At 43.8% G+C, this 18,266-nt stretch overlaps 1 protein-coding gene across 2 annotated transcripts in view; it reads left to right on the forward strand.

The window, feature by feature from the left end:
• Positions 1 to 18,266, forward strand: part of GOSR2 (golgi SNAP receptor complex member 2) — a 63,496-nt gene that overhangs the window by 24,898 nt on the left and 20,332 nt on the right. Inside the window, exons 4-5 of one of the 2 annotated variants that reach the window (XM_069237980.1) lie at positions 4,526 to 4,658; positions 5,973 to 6,113. In XM_069237980.1, coding sequence (XP_069094081.1) covers positions 4,526 to 4,658; positions 5,973 to 6,113 — 274 coding nt within the window. The remainder of the gene's footprint in view (positions 1 to 4,525; positions 4,659 to 5,972; positions 6,114 to 18,266) is intronic. The other variant, XM_069237979.1, reaches the window with a different exon arrangement.

Genomic DNA, 18,266 nt, shown 5'->3' on the forward strand with positions numbered 1-18,266 from the left:
TACTGGAACCCAGGGATGCCCCACTGAATCGTTATTGGACACCCCCCCCCCCCCCCCCCAGGGGCCCCCGGACCACAGGTTGGGAACCACTGCTCTAGCTAGTAGCTGTTGCGAAACGAGGGCTTGAATCTCTTAATGTACACATGGGTCGGTATCACCTTCTTTACAACTTCTGTATGAGTTCTGACGGTTTTACTTCGTTGTGCTCAAAGGTGTGATCCGAAGACAGTTTGCATCCTGACACTACAACCACAGCCTTTACATTTACTTTGAAGCTTAGGATTTGAACTTATGAAAAAAGCCCCCACTTCCCACCCCCCCTTGTGGCAGCCCTGCAATGGATGCTTCTTGCTCAGACAGAAATGGAGGGGCCAGATTGGAGCTGTGAAGATGGCTCAGTAGGGTAGGTGCTGGCCCATAGACCGGCACGTCAAACTCCAACTTTAGCCCTTCTGTGGTTGATAAAAGGGGTACCGTCGAGCTGGGTAAGGACACCAACGGTTTAAGCGTCAGGAGTCCACTCAGTTTATTGTCCACTGTATAAATCCTTGTTATTGTTTGTGTTGTTATTACTGAAAGGGTCTAGCTAAAAGCTGCCTCTAGAGCCATGCGCTGTTGGAATGTAGCAGAACTCGAGGAAGGAAATAATTTACTCCCACACTGCTCCAGCAAATACCTGTTCTCATCTGACGACTGGTTTTGAGGTTTGCCGCAGTTGTTAAAGATCTATTTGATCCTGCCTTCAAACCTTCAGTGCTAGATGTTATCACCTGCGCAGGGTTCATTTCTTGATGGAATTCCGACCTCAGAGCAATAAAAATATAATTGGAAAATAAAAGTGGCTCAAAATATTTTCTTATTTCCGCCACTGTCCTGGGGCCTTACTGGAAGTTTAAAAGCAAAGGTGGCTTGAAGTTCATGGAACAGGCTTCCCATGACGAACGCAGAAAGGGTTCTACATGGGTGGTCAGCAGGGTTTCTCCAAGGTGCAGTACCCACCTTCTTCGTTGAATGGCTCGAGTATTGTTGCATGGGAAGCCTGTCTTTCAGGTGTGACCGCGTTTTGGGGTTTGGTACACAGTACTGAAGCGATTATGAGATTTACCTACGGGACTTTTCCACCAGTGGAAGCACAAATAGTATCAGATGATACTAGTACACGATGTTCTCAAAGCTGTGCCTTCCCCCGAGTCTCCGGAGGAGAATAAGGTCTAGTTTGTGACCTTGAGACCTGGTTTCTAATCCTCAATCTGACATTTGACCAAAGGTCACGCGATTCTGGACAGATTAATTGATATCACTGTGTCTCAAATGATGCATTCGCACAATGTGATTTAAATGTGTAACCGAAAAGCCCAGCAGACAGTGTGATGTGAGGTACAGTTTAAATCTAATGTTTTCATTTCTTGCCCCCACCCCACTCCTCATGACAGCCTGGTTTCTGTAATCTGGTCATAACAAGACTCCAAACATCATCATTTTTAATATACGTGATCTTAAATTTGCATTGCATCTGCTACAAAACAATGTGACCTGCAAGCGAACGCCTTTGCTTCTGAAAGCTAGATCTGCTCTGTTATCACATTATGCCAGATAATTGAAATGAGATGGGTCTCTGTTGAGCAGAGAATTGGATTGCCTGAGTTTTTAGTAGTCCTACAGAATCAGCGAGTTGAAGGTTTAAAAAAATAACACATGCTTTCTTTGTGGTCTGGCTAGATTCAGGAAAGTGTCACTGGCATGCACATACTAAGCTCAGAAGAAAGTGGTAGCTTACTGTAATGACACTGAGTATATATTGTCTATATATTGTCTGCTGCATGTAGGAATTAGTGGCTCATCTTTGGTAGCAGGAGATTGTTAAATTTATAGTGCAGTGATCTGCAGCTGGAGTAGAAGACTGAGATAGGAAAAAGATCAAAAACTGATTGACGGGGTTGGGACAGGGATGTATGGCCACATAACACTTGTAAACTAGTATCTAGACAAATTTTTTTTTTTTGTTGTTTTTTTGTTTTTATATATCTTTCTTGGAATGTGGTAATGCATTCTGGTGCTATGTTGCGATTAGGGTGGAATGAGGTATTTTTAATTTTTCCCAGTGTTATATAGTGTTATCATATTTAAAAAAACTTTAGAACACTATACAGTCAGAAACACAATTTTCTCATATGTAGTAATAAACACATCACAGAGATACTTGTGAAAACGACAGACATTGAGTATTTGCATTGCTTATCCACAAGATTATATACAGTATTGCAAATTAGGATACATTGACTGGCCTAGATTTTTAGTTTGTGTTTGTGTTTTTGGTTGCTGGGAGCATTGATTTGTTCATGGTTGCTGGCATCCATGTGCATCAGTAGCCCTAGTTCTCAGTGGCTTTTTCCTCCTTTATGATCCGCAGTAGCCATAAGACAGGCAAGTATCTTAGCTGTTAGATCGAGGTAGGGCGAGCAGAGACGTAACATAAAAACGCTAGAGTACTGGTTTCCAAAATGTTCCTTTCTTTTATCATTCAGCGTTGGTAGGATACTCTTTATATTGACTCTCATATCCATGCATTCTTAGGAGAAGGGAACCCTAAGAGATAAATGCAGAAACAATGTTAAGCACAGGATTGACTCACAAGATTGGCATGCAGGATTGACATGGGTATAGTGGACCGTCTCCCTCTGAAGCATACTTAATATTTGCGTAGTATCTTTAGGGTGCAACCAGCGATAGAACTGCCCCATGTATATAGTGATAGAGCAGGCCATTGGCACAGAGATGGAGCTTTGTGTCCATCATAATCCTGGCATTGTTTTTAACCTCCTATAAGTTGATTGTATTTGGTGCAGGTGAACATGGTCTGGCTAGTGTATAATCTGTCTGTTTGCATGGATGATGGCAAAGATGTTTAGATTTCTGGCAGTTCACAATGAACCTTTGCCCACTGAAAAACCTTTTAAGGTGAGGTGAACTACTGCACAACTCAATTGGTGTGTACCATGACATCTATAAAGCACATAATATATTTGAGTGGACACTGTCATGGCAGAGCTTGGGTTTCGGTGGAGATGCTATCTCTGCAAGACACTGTGCCGGTCACGCTGTAGGGAATGTATCATGTAACTGGCACTGTTTAGGTCTCATTGGAAGTGGAGCTTGAGCTGATAAAGTGCAGGGCAGTGCTGGGATCGTAGTACGTTTGTATTTGACACTACTTTGGCATCAGAGTTGACACTGAATATGTGAAGGACATTTTTGGGTTCCACAGTGGATGATGGCAACTGGGCGTTCTTTGATTATCATTGTCTGCATATTGATCATGCTTTTACGTGGCACTTGTTGGACACCGCAGTGAGGAAGAGCATTGTCTAAGGTAATTGGAATAGGCACCAAAGAGTACTGCAGGGACCTCTTTGGCCTTCTCTATGGTGGAATTGTACCTGTTGTTGATTAAGTCTCATACTGGAGATGGGACACTGTAGGGAATTGTTTGATTCTTTTTGTAGGGCTAGGACTATGGTGACTAGTGAGTATCCAGTTCTACAGAGTGTAGCTTTCACATTATTGTGTGACTTGAGATTTGTAGGCAGTTGTTTAGTCCTCTTGTTCGGGGGTTGACTTTCTGTGAGTTAGTACTTTGACAGCCTAATGAGAAATGGTTCAGACATTGTTTGAAGCGCTTTATACTTAGCTGGTCTGTGCAGAACGCCTTTTCCATGGTATACTTGGCATCAATTTATGTGGGTGTTTGAGTTTCACAGCGTAAAGCAAGACTGGAGGCTGTTGGGATCACTTAGATTTGATGGCTGTTGCAAGGTATAGTTTGAGCACTCTAGTGGATATCAGACTATGTAGCATGCTTTAGCTTCAAAGTAGGTATTGGTTTATGTAGAGTGTTCCAATTTCGTAATGTGGAGAAGTGGTATACGGGGTGACGTTTCTTAGTGTTATAGTAGGGAGACTGCAGCACATGATATTGTTAGTGTCTTGTAGTTTTGAGTTTGGCTTTGCTGGGTGTTACTGTGGCAAGTTTCTTTTGTCAAGATGATTGTGCAGGGCATTCTTTTGTTCTCCATGGAAAAGTGACTCTGTTTTATATTTGGGGATCCGCATGAAGATGTCGGCCTTGCAAGCTGTTATTTCTTCATAGATTAGACTTCGAAAGATGTGGGTTGAACTTTGAAAAGAAAGTGACCATGAGGTCACTGTTGTGATCGACATGTGAATGCCCCTAAAACCAGACTTGGGCAGTGTACTGCAGGGCATTAGGTTATTGTGTTTCAAGTATTTGCGTCTTTCATCTCCAGCCGAGCTATCATTCGTAATTTGTGGGATTTAATAGCTGAAGAAATATGCTTAATCGTATGGGGATCTTTCGTGACTGTAAGAGTGGGACTCCACGGATCTCCATTTCACTCGAATGTGTGGCTTTTAAAATAAAATAGTATGCCCGGTGGTGAGACTTGGACTTAAAATTAATTGCCCATAATATATTTCTCTATTTGCCCCCTCTTTTTATTTTCTACAGTCGAGTTGACCAGTTGAAATATGATGTTCAACACCTGCAGACGGGGCTTCGGAATTTCCAACACCGGCGGTATGCACATGAGCAGCAAGAAAGAGAGCGAGAGGAGCTGATGACGCGGACATACACTACTAATGTAAGCATCTAAGTTTGAGCAGAAGCACCTCAAAACCCCAGGGAGCTTCCAAGTGAACTGGTGTTTTGGTAAACAAAAGGATGAGTGAGAAAAGGGAAAGAGTCCAACAAGGTATTTGTTTGGAAGAAAACAGATGTGCTTTGTAACAACAAACACCGAGGAAGGAGTGGGAAGATTTGTTACTTTAGATTTTTCTTTTTTTTTTTAAGCTTTGTTTAGTGTAGCAGTTAGGGGGATCTTTTTAATGTCTAAGCAGATGTACTCTTTTTCTCTGCTGCGACACAGGGTTATTTTGGCCTACAGTAAAAAAAACTTCCCTTTGAATTGTTACTTAAACTAACTGTAGTTATTGAGGTGCAGTCATGGGATCTCATGATCACTCTTGGATTGACCTGCAGAGGTCACTTGAGCAAGGAGGACAGTTGACGAGGGGATTGTTTTATAACTACTCACTTGTAGGTGATGGGGTTGATTGCAAGTGACACAGAAGATTAAAGGATGGAATGAAGGCCACAAGACACCCGAATTGAATCTTAATATTGGGGTTTATGCAGAGAATTCATGGTTGTTTTTTCCTCTGGCAATACGGTTGTGTGTCCAGGAGGCACCCATGACTAGTACCTGGTTGTCAGTAACATAGACAAGGGGTATCTGCAATGTCTGTACTGTTATACCTGACAGTAACCAAGGATAATGGATCAGTTAATCAGTGTCTTGTCTTAGGAGGAGACCATTGTCGCATACAGAGAGAACATACAAGATATGTTTACAGATGTTATTGTGTTATTTGTGCAGTTCTGACACCAAATGTTAGAGGATATTATTTAACCGAACGGTTATTGCTTAGTAATCACTATGTATGGCTTCATGTTTGTTAGTCACCCTCGACGATATGGATATAACAACGTCTCCTTAATAAATTTGACTAACCTGTGTATGTGTTGGAATTGTACAAGGCACACCTCAGCCTCACAACTTTGAAGAACAAGATCTTAAACTAGAGCTGTATGTCTGGGGCTGAGTGTTTGAAGTTTCTTCTCAGGGAGTGATGGGTGACACTGGTGGCTGGGAAGGGAGAGGTCAGATGGTGCACACTTACCTAAAAGGGTAATCAACCAGGACTGTTCTACTGGTACTTCACGGCTAAATTAGGACTAATAGGAAGTACAGTTTATTATATTGTGTTGTGCACAAACGCAAATCTAGGAGTATAGATTGAAGAAATTCTTGTTCTGACACTCTTCACCAGAGTGAGATGAACTGCACTAATTAATACTGCAGCACGATAACCACAACACTACATTTTTCACACAGGATTCGGCGACCACCATCCCGATCGACGAGACATTACAGTTTAATTCTTCACTGCATAATGCCCACCGGGGCATGGATGAACTGCTGGGCAGTGGGACCAGCATCCTGGAAGGGCTGAGGGACCAGAGAAAAACCTTGAAGGTGGGGGCATTTGTTGAATATGCAGATCTGCTAAGGGGATCAATAAGGATTGATCATTGTTCAGCCAGGGGAAAGGGCATGGATGGCCACGGACACAGCTATGCCCCGTAGCATCGCTCTTTTGTCAGTATTTCAGTTTTCTTGTTGGCCATTGACTGGAAGTAGTCTGTGCCTTTTTTTTGGGCAAAACACAACGATGTTTTTAGCCAAGTGCATTACCTATTTCAGGTGTTGGCTAAATAAGTTAACCTTTTTCATGATGGCATCATGCAGCATCATTATCTCTTCTGTATCGTACATGAATGAAGAACCAATATCAATGTCGCTTGTACACAAATCATCCTCTTTTATTTGTGGTTTTATGAAATGTGTACTAGACCCAAGTGGGTATCAACCCTTTACAGAAGACACCCATAAGAACACACAATTACAAGGTATCGGAATTAAAGAAGTGCCAGATTAAAGATAAGCCATGGTAATTTAAATGCCAGGCAAATAAATAAGAAATTTTAAAGGAAAAGTAATTGTGAGTAGGGGATGTGAGGTGGGGGACTGAGTGCAAAATAGAACAGAGGATAAAAATATACATATGCACAAGCTTGTAACCGATTAGCTATATGTAACTCCTAGCCAAATACAACTATAATTGGTGTGAAGACAGAAATGAAGCGATATAGAGGTAAGCAAGCATAACTTTTAAGAGGAAACAGAGTTTCATATTTAATAGAAAAGTTATGTTGAAACAGTTGACCTTTCATCTCTCTTTTAAAGGGTTTGCTGTGATTACAGGTAAGATGGAGTTCCATACTGTGTGTGCACTCCCTAGGAAGGTTTGCTAAACAAGTCTTTCATTTTTACAGTGTCAGAGAGTCAAGCAAGATAATACCTGAACTCTAGTTTATGCTAGATAGTTTGATGGCCAAAGTGGATATATTTGTGGATAATACAGGCCAGTCTGACTATCCCCTTAAGCTTTAGTTGGAAGTCACCTCAATGAGAACAAGATTGGAATAATGTGATTGTACTTCATGGAGCTTGTGGCTAGTAGTTAACTTCTGCAGGCAGTACTTTCTAGAGAGTACCTGGAATTCCATTGAGCAAGAAACTGGCATAGTCTAATCTAGGTAGGACTATTGATTGAACTTTTTAAAAATGTTCATCCGTCTGATTTGAAACAGCATACCTTCTGATATGGAACTGAGGTGAGCTTGAGATTTTTGTCTAGCATGCAGCCAAGGGATTTGGCAGATTCAGTGATGGACAAGCATTTTCCAGTATTCTTCGTGCATGCAACTAAATCTCCTTAGGTGTAGAGCGTTTAAGAGAAAAAAATCTCCTGGAATGCAGCTATCAAGAAGTTTAGTTTTAGTTATTGATGGCTCGCCCAGGATGATGATTTTTTTTTTTTTTTTTTTTTGCGAATGTAAGACAGGGGTCTGGGGCAGAGCACTTGTTTATAGCTGGTATCACCAGCGAAGATGTTTGAGTGTTTTTAAACTTAGGCAAGGCGTTCCACATATATATTTGAAGAGAGTCCGAGATATCCTTGAGGTACTCCTTGTTGCGAGAGAGCTTAGACAGGAAATCAGAGATTTGTATGAATTGCTATTTATTGTTGAGGTACAAGGGCAACCTGTTTACGATTGCTCAATTCATTGCTATTATGTCGTTAAAGAATTGTAATACAGTGGGATGATTAATGGTTCAAATTTACTTCATTTAAGAGGCTCAGAGCTAAACGTCTTCATGAGTGGGAGGAAATTTGAATAAGGAACAACTCCGCAGAAAAGATGCCAATTGAAAGGCAAAATGTCTTTCTGGTGTCCACAATGTAAATTGAAGTCCTCCGGGAAGATGTGGTTATATGAAGTGGGCTGTATTTTCGTTATGATTTCCATAAACTGCTCAGCAAAAGCTTTGTGTCCTGTCGCTGGTAAATCGGATGAAATTTATGGCGACTGAGTCTGCTATTTAAATTTCTACCAAGTTGTATTTTGAGAAAGGAAACTGCTTATTCTTTAGACTCTTGGATTGAGGCTTGTAAATAATCTGAGGTAGTTGAAAAAGGATTGCCCTTGGTTGCTCAGGGGGTCGATACTTTCTTGATTGCAAACAAGTTGCTCAGATTTGAGCTTTTTTTCACTTGAAATTCTGGAATCTAATCAGTTGGATGTTTTGAAGCCCCTTTGTAGTGGAATACTAGAACGTTTAGTGATGTAGCCTTGTCATAGAACCTCTATCGTTATAAGTACAGGGAGTGCAGAATTATTAGGCAAATGAGTATTTTGACCACATCATCCTCTTTATGCATGTTGTCTTACTCCAAGCTGTATAGGCTCGAAAGCCTACTACCAATTAAGCATATTAGGTGATGTGCATCTCTGTAATGAGAAGGGGTGTGGTCTAATGACATCAACACCCTATATCAGGTGTGCATAATTATTAGGCAACTTACTTTCCTTTGGCAAAATGGGTCAAAAGAAGGACTTGACAGGCTCCGAAAAGTCAAAAATAGTGAGAGATCTTGCAGAGGGATGCAGCACTCTTAAAATTGCAAAGCTTCTGAAGCGTGATCATCGAACAATCAAGCGTTTCATTCAAAATAGTCAACAGGGTCGCAAGAAGCGTGTGGAAAAACCAAGGCGCAAAATAACTGCCCATGAACTGAGAAAAGTCAAGCGTGCAGCTGCCACGATGCCACTTGCCACCAGTTTGGCCATATTTCAGAGCTGCAACATCACTGGAGTGCCCAAAAGCACAAGGTGTGCAATACTCAGAGACATGGCCAAGGTAAGAAAGGCTGAAAGACGACCACCACTGAACAAGACACACAAGCTGAAACGTCAAGACTGGGCCAATAAATATCTCAAGACTGATGTTTCTAAGGTTTTATGGACTGATGAAATGAGAGTGAGTCTTGATGGGCCAGATGGATGGGCCCGTGGCTGGATTGGTAAAGGGCAGAGAGCTCCAGTCTGACTCAGACGCCAGCAAGGTGGAGGTGGAGTACTGGTTTGGGCTGGTATCATCAAAGATGAGCTTGTGGGGCCTTTTCGGGTTGAGGATGGAGTCAAGCTCAACTCCCAGTCCTACTGCCAGTTCCTGGAAGACACCTTCTTCAAGCAGTGGTACAGGAAGAAGTCTGCATCCTTCAAGAAAAACATGATTTTCATGCAGGACAATGCTCCATCACACGCGTCCAAGTACTCCACAGCGTGGCTGGCAAGAAAGGGTATAAAAGAAGGAAATCTAATGACATGGCCTCCTTGTTCACCTGATCTGAACCCCATTGAGAACCTGTGGTCCATCATCAAATGTGAGATTTACAAGGAGGGAAAACAGTACACCTCTCTGAACAGTGTCTGGGAGGCTGTGGTTGCTGCTGCACGCAATGTTGATGGTGAACAGATCAAAACACTGACAGAATCCATGGATGGCAGGCTTTTGAGTGTCCTTGCAAAGAAAGGTGGCTATATTGGTCACTGATTTGTTTTTGTTTTGTTTTTGAATGTCAGAAATGTATATTTGTGAATGTTGAGATGTTATATTGGTTTCACTGGTAATAATAAATAATTGAAATGGATATATATTTTTTTTTTGTTAAGTTGCCTAATAATTATGCACAGTAATAGTCACCTGCACACACAGATATCCCCCTAACATAGCTAAAACTAAAAACAAACTAAAAACTACTTCCAAAAATATTCAGCTTTGATATTAATGAGTTTTTTGGGTTCATTGAGAACATGGTTGATGTTCAATAATAAAATTAATCCTCAAAAATACAACTTGCCTAATAATTCTGCACTCCCTGTATGAGCTCTGCTTAAACAGACCTTTCTGTAGCTTAGTTTAATAGATTTATAGCTTCTGGAGAATGGAGAGTTGGGCTGAAGGGGTGGCTCGCGAGATTTAACACTGCATTTAAGCAAGGTTTACAGTTGTTAAATACATGTGACGTGGAGATGGTGCCTTCCCAAACATAAGATGTACATAAAGGGGGGCGGCAACTGATGAAATGCATCAAGATTGACCTGCAGTACTCTGCTACTTTGTCCTTAGGCACCGATTTGAGTCTCAGGATAACCTTTGCTCACTGACTACCACCACTGCCACACAGTCATGACCGTGCATGTTACTCGTGACCATGGCCAGCACTGCAATGCCCCTGTCATTCAAGTTTTCATGACATTTTCATAGCTCTCCCAGCACACCTGAATGTATCTTAGAATCTCTACTATGCTGATGAACAGTAAACCGATGCCAATGCATATTGTTCTTACCTGCAGAACCCATGCCTGCCATTGTCTACATGCACAGGCGGATCAGCCGCTGCACTCCAGTCTTTGCCAGCCTAGTATGAACACTCAGGTACAGATTGCCCAGCGCACCACAGCGCTAGCCTGCGGGACATCTGTCATTCCACGCCTAACAAATCGATTTTCCAGTGCCCCTTAATCCAAATTTACACTACTTTCTGCCATTCCAAGCCTGATGCTCACAAGCACAGCTTTACCAGTTGACCTTAGTGCAGAACCGCCTATACTGGAGGTGCACAGGGCAGGCGCTTCTCTAGTACTGAGAACTGTACATGGACCTACTGGTGTGCAGCAAATCGAATCTTCAAATTATATGGTACAGAAGTGCCCAAACACCTACATAAACCTTCTGGTGCCCTAAGTAATGGCTGCAGTACTTCTGAAACTTTTGTACTGAAATCTATAAACTGATTTACTGTTGTGCTAATTCACCACCCCTTCTATTCCAATAAGGAGAGACTCGCATCATTGGCAGTGCACATAGGTTTTTGCCAGAGGCCCTGGTATCCATTTGATATAAACAGAAACAATTACGCCTGACCCTAATCTGGAAAAAAGGCTGCTACAGAATGGGACGACTTTGAGGACCAGGCAATGGACCAAACTCCACAGCCATGTGGCCCTGATCTTTAGCATACTCTTGTGTATTGGCCAGATTCCTGAGTTTTCGGCATTTTTAACGACCAAGGGCCAGATGTATCAAGTATTTTTCCAGTTGCAAATGGGCCGATTCACAGAACTCGCTGTTTGCGACTGAAAAAATGCATTCTCGTATGTATTGATTCCAAATTATGGTTCGGTCGCATGTTACCGAATTGCCGTTTGGAATTGTGAATACATACTGATTCGGTATTAGGAAGGGGCATGTTTGAGGTGTCCCTTTCTAATACTGAATCGCAGTGGTATGTAAGAATGTTTTGCGACAGAAATGCGGTTGCAAAACCTACTTCAGGTAGGTGGTAACCCATTTGCAAATAGGAAGGGGTCCCTAAGGAACCCCTTCCCCATTATGAATGTTTGTAAAAACATTTTTTAAGAGCAGGCAGTGGTCCCACAGGCCACTTCCTACTATAAAAAAACAAGCATTTGCAATGCAATAGGCCTCAAATCTCTTGCTTATACCAAAAAATGCTGTCACCAAAATACATCATTATCTTTAAACTAAAGTGGTCACCGCGGCCCTCGTGCATTTTTCTTTAGGTTTAAAAATATATATATATATATATATATATATATATATATATATATATATATATATATATATATATATAATATATATTTTACTAATAATTGTTCTCTTTCAATCCCCAAACACTTGGTGTTAAGCATCTAGTGGACTACACCGAAAAGAAGGCAAACTCGTTTGGAATTGTGATTGTTGTGTTTAGATTATTTGCATAAATTGTTGCATTCTTTATTGTCCCCTTCTAACCTTTTTCTGAAAGTTTGCGGTTGTGCATCCTCCTCCTTTTTTTTTTTTTTTTTTTTTTTTTCTTTTCTTTCAATTACCCATTCGGTGGCAAGCAGTCTCCCAGCCATAATGGAAGAAGGGGTCATTTAGGTGCCAACGCGACTTAAAACGTAGCTACAGGTTATGTAATTAGTATAAAAAAATGAAATGTTCTGAATGTGGCTTGTTAACTATTCTTTTCACTCATTATCAAACAATCATGCAAAGTAAGTTTCGAGTGGCAATGCATTTAAGACGAAAAAAGGATGTCAGATACAAGCCTGGACTGGTGGCGGTGAAATATATGCTCCTAACCAAATGTTGAACTATTGTGCAAAATATGGCAACAGTATGGAATCAGAGCTAATATATAAATACAGTAGTCAGTGTCAGTTCGATTGGAAAATAGTTTTTAGAATGTGATATCGATGAGATTTAGCAGCAATTTAGAATGGAAAAAACAATTGGCCCCAAAAAGTTTTAAAACAAGCAAATTGCAGTTCTACAAGGCGTTTTGCTGCCATTATTTTGGTTTACCTTCTATTACTTGTGATTTCAGCACGGGGGTGTACTACTAATGATTACATCAAAGGAGAACTTTGTGCTAGCCATGGTCACTGGAGCCAGGCCTGCAATTACGTCATTTACACAGGTCTTCCAGCCGAGCCATGTACTAAATTAGAAAGAGCCCAGAACCATGCTGCTTGCTCCACTTTTGAGTTCAAATGGAGGGACAATAGTACCCCGCTCTTGAATTTTCTGCAGCAGTTGTCCTTATATATGTGCTATTTCTGTACTGCGAAACTAGAGAAAAGGCAGTGGAGCTCTGATGGACTGAATGTGTCCAGGTTTTATCACCTGGTAAGTGGTGCATAGTTACATTTTGCTTACATGAGGCAGATATCTAAACCCTAACAGCCAGCCAGGCTCCTGAGGTCAGGAGTCTAAACCCTAGTCGCTGTACGTCCAGTGAAGGACGAAAGGATGAGGGGGAGATGGTTTCACTTTCCAGACTCATCCCACTTGAACCTCCCCTCCAACCCTGCAGGTGAAAGGAACTTCATTCGGTTCCACCTGTGCTGAAAATGTGCCTCCTTTTTCAAGTTCTCGCTAGAGACAGCGCATGTGTTGTGAGACACTGCTTGGCTTCATTGTCACCTTCGTTTGCATGGTTGGCGTGTGCAGCATTCACTTACACTTCTTCTGTCTGTCCCTCCTCTGAAGCATGGCCAAAGTACTTGTGGCCTTCTATTGCTTCCTTGACCGGGTGATACTTTTTTTTCTTTTTGTCTAAGCACTCGACTAGAGTGAGGGCCTTTTTCCAGTAGTTTCTCTTGTGTACTTGCCCCCACCCCCTGCCTTCCATGTCGCTTCGCCCTTCATGTTACTTGCCCTCCCTCTGTTCTTGTTGTTTGCACCCTCCTGCTGAGTTGTTGCTCCTGCTCCTGTCTGTTCTTGTCCCTTTCTGCTGTCCGTTTTTAGGGTCGAGCCTGCGTTGCATGCGCTCGCGCATGCGTATCGCAGGGAGACTCTTTTGTATTTAGCAAAGGGCTCGGAGCCCTGTCAACTTCACGTCAGTGCTTTTTATTGGTTCGTGGGCTTCCCTGATAAAATCTGCTTGCTTTCATTAGTCGAAGGCACCCATAGGTCATGCCTTTTCCGGTGGCAAGCCCTCCTCGAGCGCAGCGACCAAGTACAGAAAACATGCGAGGCTCGCTGTTTTCCATCGGGCTCGTGGACTTTTTTTCCTCTAATTTAGAGCGCAATCTCGCTTGGCAGAAGTCTAGCGCTTTACATACTTGATTTCACTCTTTCGGGTTATGTACATAAATGTACTTTTGCCCGATAGGTGAAAAGTCGGGTTAAGAGTTTACAACGCGATCAGCTCTAACATGAGCAAACGCGAGACCCGTCGCATTGTAAATGCTTGTTGTTGTTTGCCCCCACCCGCTGTCCATGTTGTTACTCTCCCTCGCGTCCCCTCCCCATCCACTGTCAGTGTTGTTGCTCTCCCTCCCACCCCTTCCACCTCACCCGCTGTCTGTGTTCTTGCTCTCCCTCCAGCCTCACCTGCTGTTGTTGCTCTGCCCCCCTCCTCTACTTCCTCTTTCTGTATTGCCTCCTGCCACGTTATTGCACTTTTTTCTTTCCACATGCTCTGTCCCTGTTGCCACCCCATACGCCCTCCCTATGTGTTGCCTCCCACCATCTTTCTTTGTAGCTGCAACCCCTGTGCAATAAGAAAAACATGTATGATACGGCCAGCACTGGTCAAAGCGCTTTGTGTTTTTTTCAGCCTTGCTGCACAGCAGCTACGCTTTTCTACAATATGGCTGAAATATTAACAAAGTCAATTATACTTTTAGATGAGATCTATTGGCTTTGCCAATTTATTTTTAAAGCCATGTTTCATGACAAACACGCTACCATACAACATGACTTAACATTGACTAGCAAAGAGCTCTCGTTTCATATGTGAGACATATTGACTTTGCCTATGCTTGTTCTGGTCTGCGACTAAGGAGTTGTGCACCAACAGTAATACATCACCAATGAAACAATGCCTGACGAAGCACCCACCACCCCCTTTCCTCTAAAGCAGTTGTGAAGTGACATGAGCACTGTAAGAGAACCCCAAATAAAATGTCCGCACACTGACTTGCCGTAGTCCTAGTGTTCCGTTTCTCACCTGCGACATGTATGGATGTGCAAGTTCTGTTTTGTCCCAGTTATTTTCAGTCTGAAGACCAACAGCTCTCCCTAGTTTATTGAGTGTTAAAGAGCATACACAATTGCATGGGAACACGAATACATAATATGGCTGTAAAGCGGTATCAGTTGTGAGTTGTACAACACAACGGAAGTGAGCCTGTACCTGGTGCTATTAGGCTGACAGTTTCCAAAATAGACAGTTATGATCAACAGTTCAAAGTTATAAAAAAAGTGCTGCAATTATCACTCATCTAAACTCCACTGCTATGAACCTTAATTAACTACAGGAAGTGATAATGCCCATCAGGGGCTTGAAATATATCGTTTAGTGTTTGTGAAAACGACCTGGCATCTCGCACAAGGGAGATAATATGTCCCCCGGCCTCGTTGACTCTGTGTGTGGGCCTCCCAGGTTCTGTGCAGAGATGATAGCGATAGATTCTTGGGCTCTTAACAGGGGTTGTGGGGGAGAGCGTGCATGTCTGACCCAGTATATTATAACACGCACCTTATTTATCTGTGGTGAAGATGAAAACTCCTCTGAGACTCGGTGCCCATAGTTGGGGCACTCAGGGGCTCTAATAGTGGTCCGTCATCTGTCTTAGCTTCTAGTCTCTCCAGATATGCCTCCCCTGTCAGATTGCCAACAAGTGCCAGATCGTGACCTATGTGGCAGCCCACTTAGAAAGATCATATAGCCAGAGCGGTATTGAGGGGGCAACCAAGAGTTTCCAGGTCATTTCCATACAATGTTAGCAGAACATAAGCTAGGTCTATGAATTCGGTGGCATACTTATTCTTGTGTGTGTATGGTAAAATCTCCAGGAGGCAAAGTAGGTTGAGTCCTGCCTGTAGACCTCCTGTGATTTCAGTCAATAATGTCACTGTCTCTGACCAGGTACAGGCATCGTGGGCATTTGGGGCCAACCCTAGGAACATGCAATGGATACAGGCGGGAGTTGGAGATGTCTGATGTAAATAATTAAATTAAGTATATATTTCAGGCAGGTGTTTCTGGATACTTTCCTGATATATTTCAATGTGAATGATAATTGTCCATAAGATCTTGGCCAAGGAAGGGCCCTTTTGTCCTTCAGGTTAGGGAACCTTGTGATGTGGGAGTCTAGGAGTGCCCTGTAGGTCACTGATTGTCCTTCAGTCGTCCACATGGCTAATCAAAATTTGGAGGGGTGGAGACAAAGCATGTTCGAATTGGTCTGGCTCCCACAGAGACCTGATCATGGACACCAATCCATTATGGGTTAGGAACTGCCTCTCTTCTAGTTCATAACGCTCCCTGAGCTCATGAAATGTCATCTGGGCTTTGTGTGCATACTAAGCACTAAGGGCCTCATTCTGAGGCCGGCGGGCGGCGGTCGCCGGCCGCCTGAGGCCATTCTGGCTTTCCCGCTGGGCTGGCGGGTGACCGCCAGAAGGCCGCCCGCCAGCCCAGCGGGAAACCCCTTCCCACGAAGAAGCCGGCTCCGAATGGAGCCGGCGGAGTGGGAAGGGTGCGACTGGTGCAGTAGCACCCGTCGCGAATTTCAGTGTCTGCTAAGCAGACACTGAAATTCAAAGCGGGGCCCTCTTACGGGGGCCCCTGCAGTGCCCATGCCATTGGCATGGGCACTGCAGGGGCCCCCAGGGGCCCCACGACCCCCCTCACCGCCATCCTGTTCCTGGCGGTCGGAACCGCCAGGAACAGGATGGCGGTGAGGGGGTCGGAATCCCCCATGGCGGCGCAGCAAGCTGCGCCACCATGGGGGATTCCTCAGGGCAGCGGAAAACCGGTGGGACACCGCCGGTTTTCCTGTTCTGACCGCGGCCATACCGCCGCGGTCAGAATGCCCTGCGGAGCACCGCCAGCCTGTTGGCGGTGCTCCCGCCGACCCCGGCCCTTGAGACCCTGCCTCTGTCCATAGTCTAGTCTGGTGTTGATTTGGTACCCTGCGAAAGTCCGGGAGCTCCACAGTGAAAGGTTCTGTGAGTACAGCGGGGATTATGTTTGGGCTGTACATATACATGCAAGCAGTGTTTTTCTGCCTTGGCCAACGACCCATGGGTAGCACATTCCGACAAGCACCCTGCAGCCAGACCAATGTCCTACGACCCCCTGTTTCCCTTATAATGTTTGTCCATTCAGTCTTAGGGGTACCTTATAGCCATTGCATGGGCCACTCTTGTTCTACTGCTGCATAGTAGAGCTCTTAGTTGGTTGCCCCCAACCCATTATATTCTAATGGGGCATATAATTTGTGGAGCACCACTCTTTGTCCCCACACCCCATATCAAATCAGGAAGGATAGGCCTTTGAGTAGGTAGATTGCTATATCATTTCTCAGTGATCCCAATCTGTGCAGCTCCCGCAGTTTGGCTATTCCCCCTATGCCCATTGGTGACTGCGGAAGGGACTTCCAGAAGGTGAGGGAACTGCGCACGCCAGCTACCGCTGCTCCCAGATTTCCTTGCACTAGATCTTCCTTGGAATGATAGACATTCACCCCCAAGTATCTCAAGGTGTTAGGCCACCACACCAGATCTGTTTGAGGAATAGTCTTGCGCTTTTGGTCAGAGTCTCGAAAGGGGGCACAGACAAGACTTTGCCCAATTTAATTTCAGACCAGATTCAGTTCCAAAGTCCTCTAGTCTCCCAATCACTTGGGGTAGAGCCCTGTGAACATCTCACAGCTATATACTAGTGGATCATCCTTGTAAAGTGAGATCGCCTCTGAGGAGTTCCCACTTTATATCCCCATCAGGTCTCTGCATCCGAAAGAGGCCCATCAGGGCAAATATGATCAGTGATATTGGGCAGCTCTGCCTGGTGCCCCTGTACACTTTGAAGGCATCAGAGATCTTCCTTCCCGTGCGTACCTGGGCCATTATAGTAGGCTTACCCATTGCAATTTCTCGGGTCCCAATCCCATTCCCATCTCCATAAGACAGGGCCACCCCAGGGTGTCAAAGGCTTTTCCGATGTCCAAAGATAAACCTGTATGGTGTGTTCGCCTGTGGATTTTCCTTTTAAGTCTAAAAAGGCATTTCAAGTTAAGTGTTCCTCCCCAGAATGAAACTCTTTTAGTAGTGATAGACCAGCCTGATAAGGCATGAGAGTAGCTTATTCGCAATGACCTTCCAGATTATGTTACAGTCAGTATTGAGGAGGGACAGTGGTCTATATGAGCACATCTCCAGTGAATATCTGCCTGGTGTGATGAGGACCGTAATCAGTGCCTACTGCATAGATACTGAGAAAGTGCCCTTGTGGCTGGCAAGCTGAAACACCCGAAGGAGCTTCGGAGCCAGTATTGTCTGTCTTGTCAGGAGTCCATCCATTTGAGGGTTCTTATTGTGTGCCATTCGGTCAATCACAAAACATACCTATTCTAGCGTCAGTGGTTCATCAAGAGTTTGTCTTTGGAGGGGGTTGTGTCTTGGGATTGACACACAGGATTTGTGCATAGTAGGGCACCATCCTTGTATATCCATCCCTTCATATAGGAAGCTGTATTAGTCGATGAAGAGTCTATTCATGTCAACCTGTGCATTAAGTATCTCCCTGTTATAGGATCTAATAGCATTCATATGGGACCTGAACTTCTGATCTGAGAAGCCCCACTGTGTCCCCTTTTGCGTGTTTTGTTGCCACATAGTCCATGTAGTCCAGTTCCC

Source organism: Pleurodeles waltl, chromosome 6 (assembly GCF_031143425.1).
Source record: "Pleurodeles waltl isolate 20211129_DDA chromosome 6, aPleWal1.hap1.20221129, whole genome shotgun sequence".
Lineage (NCBI taxonomy): Eukaryota > Metazoa > Chordata > Amphibia > Caudata > Salamandridae > Pleurodeles > Pleurodeles waltl.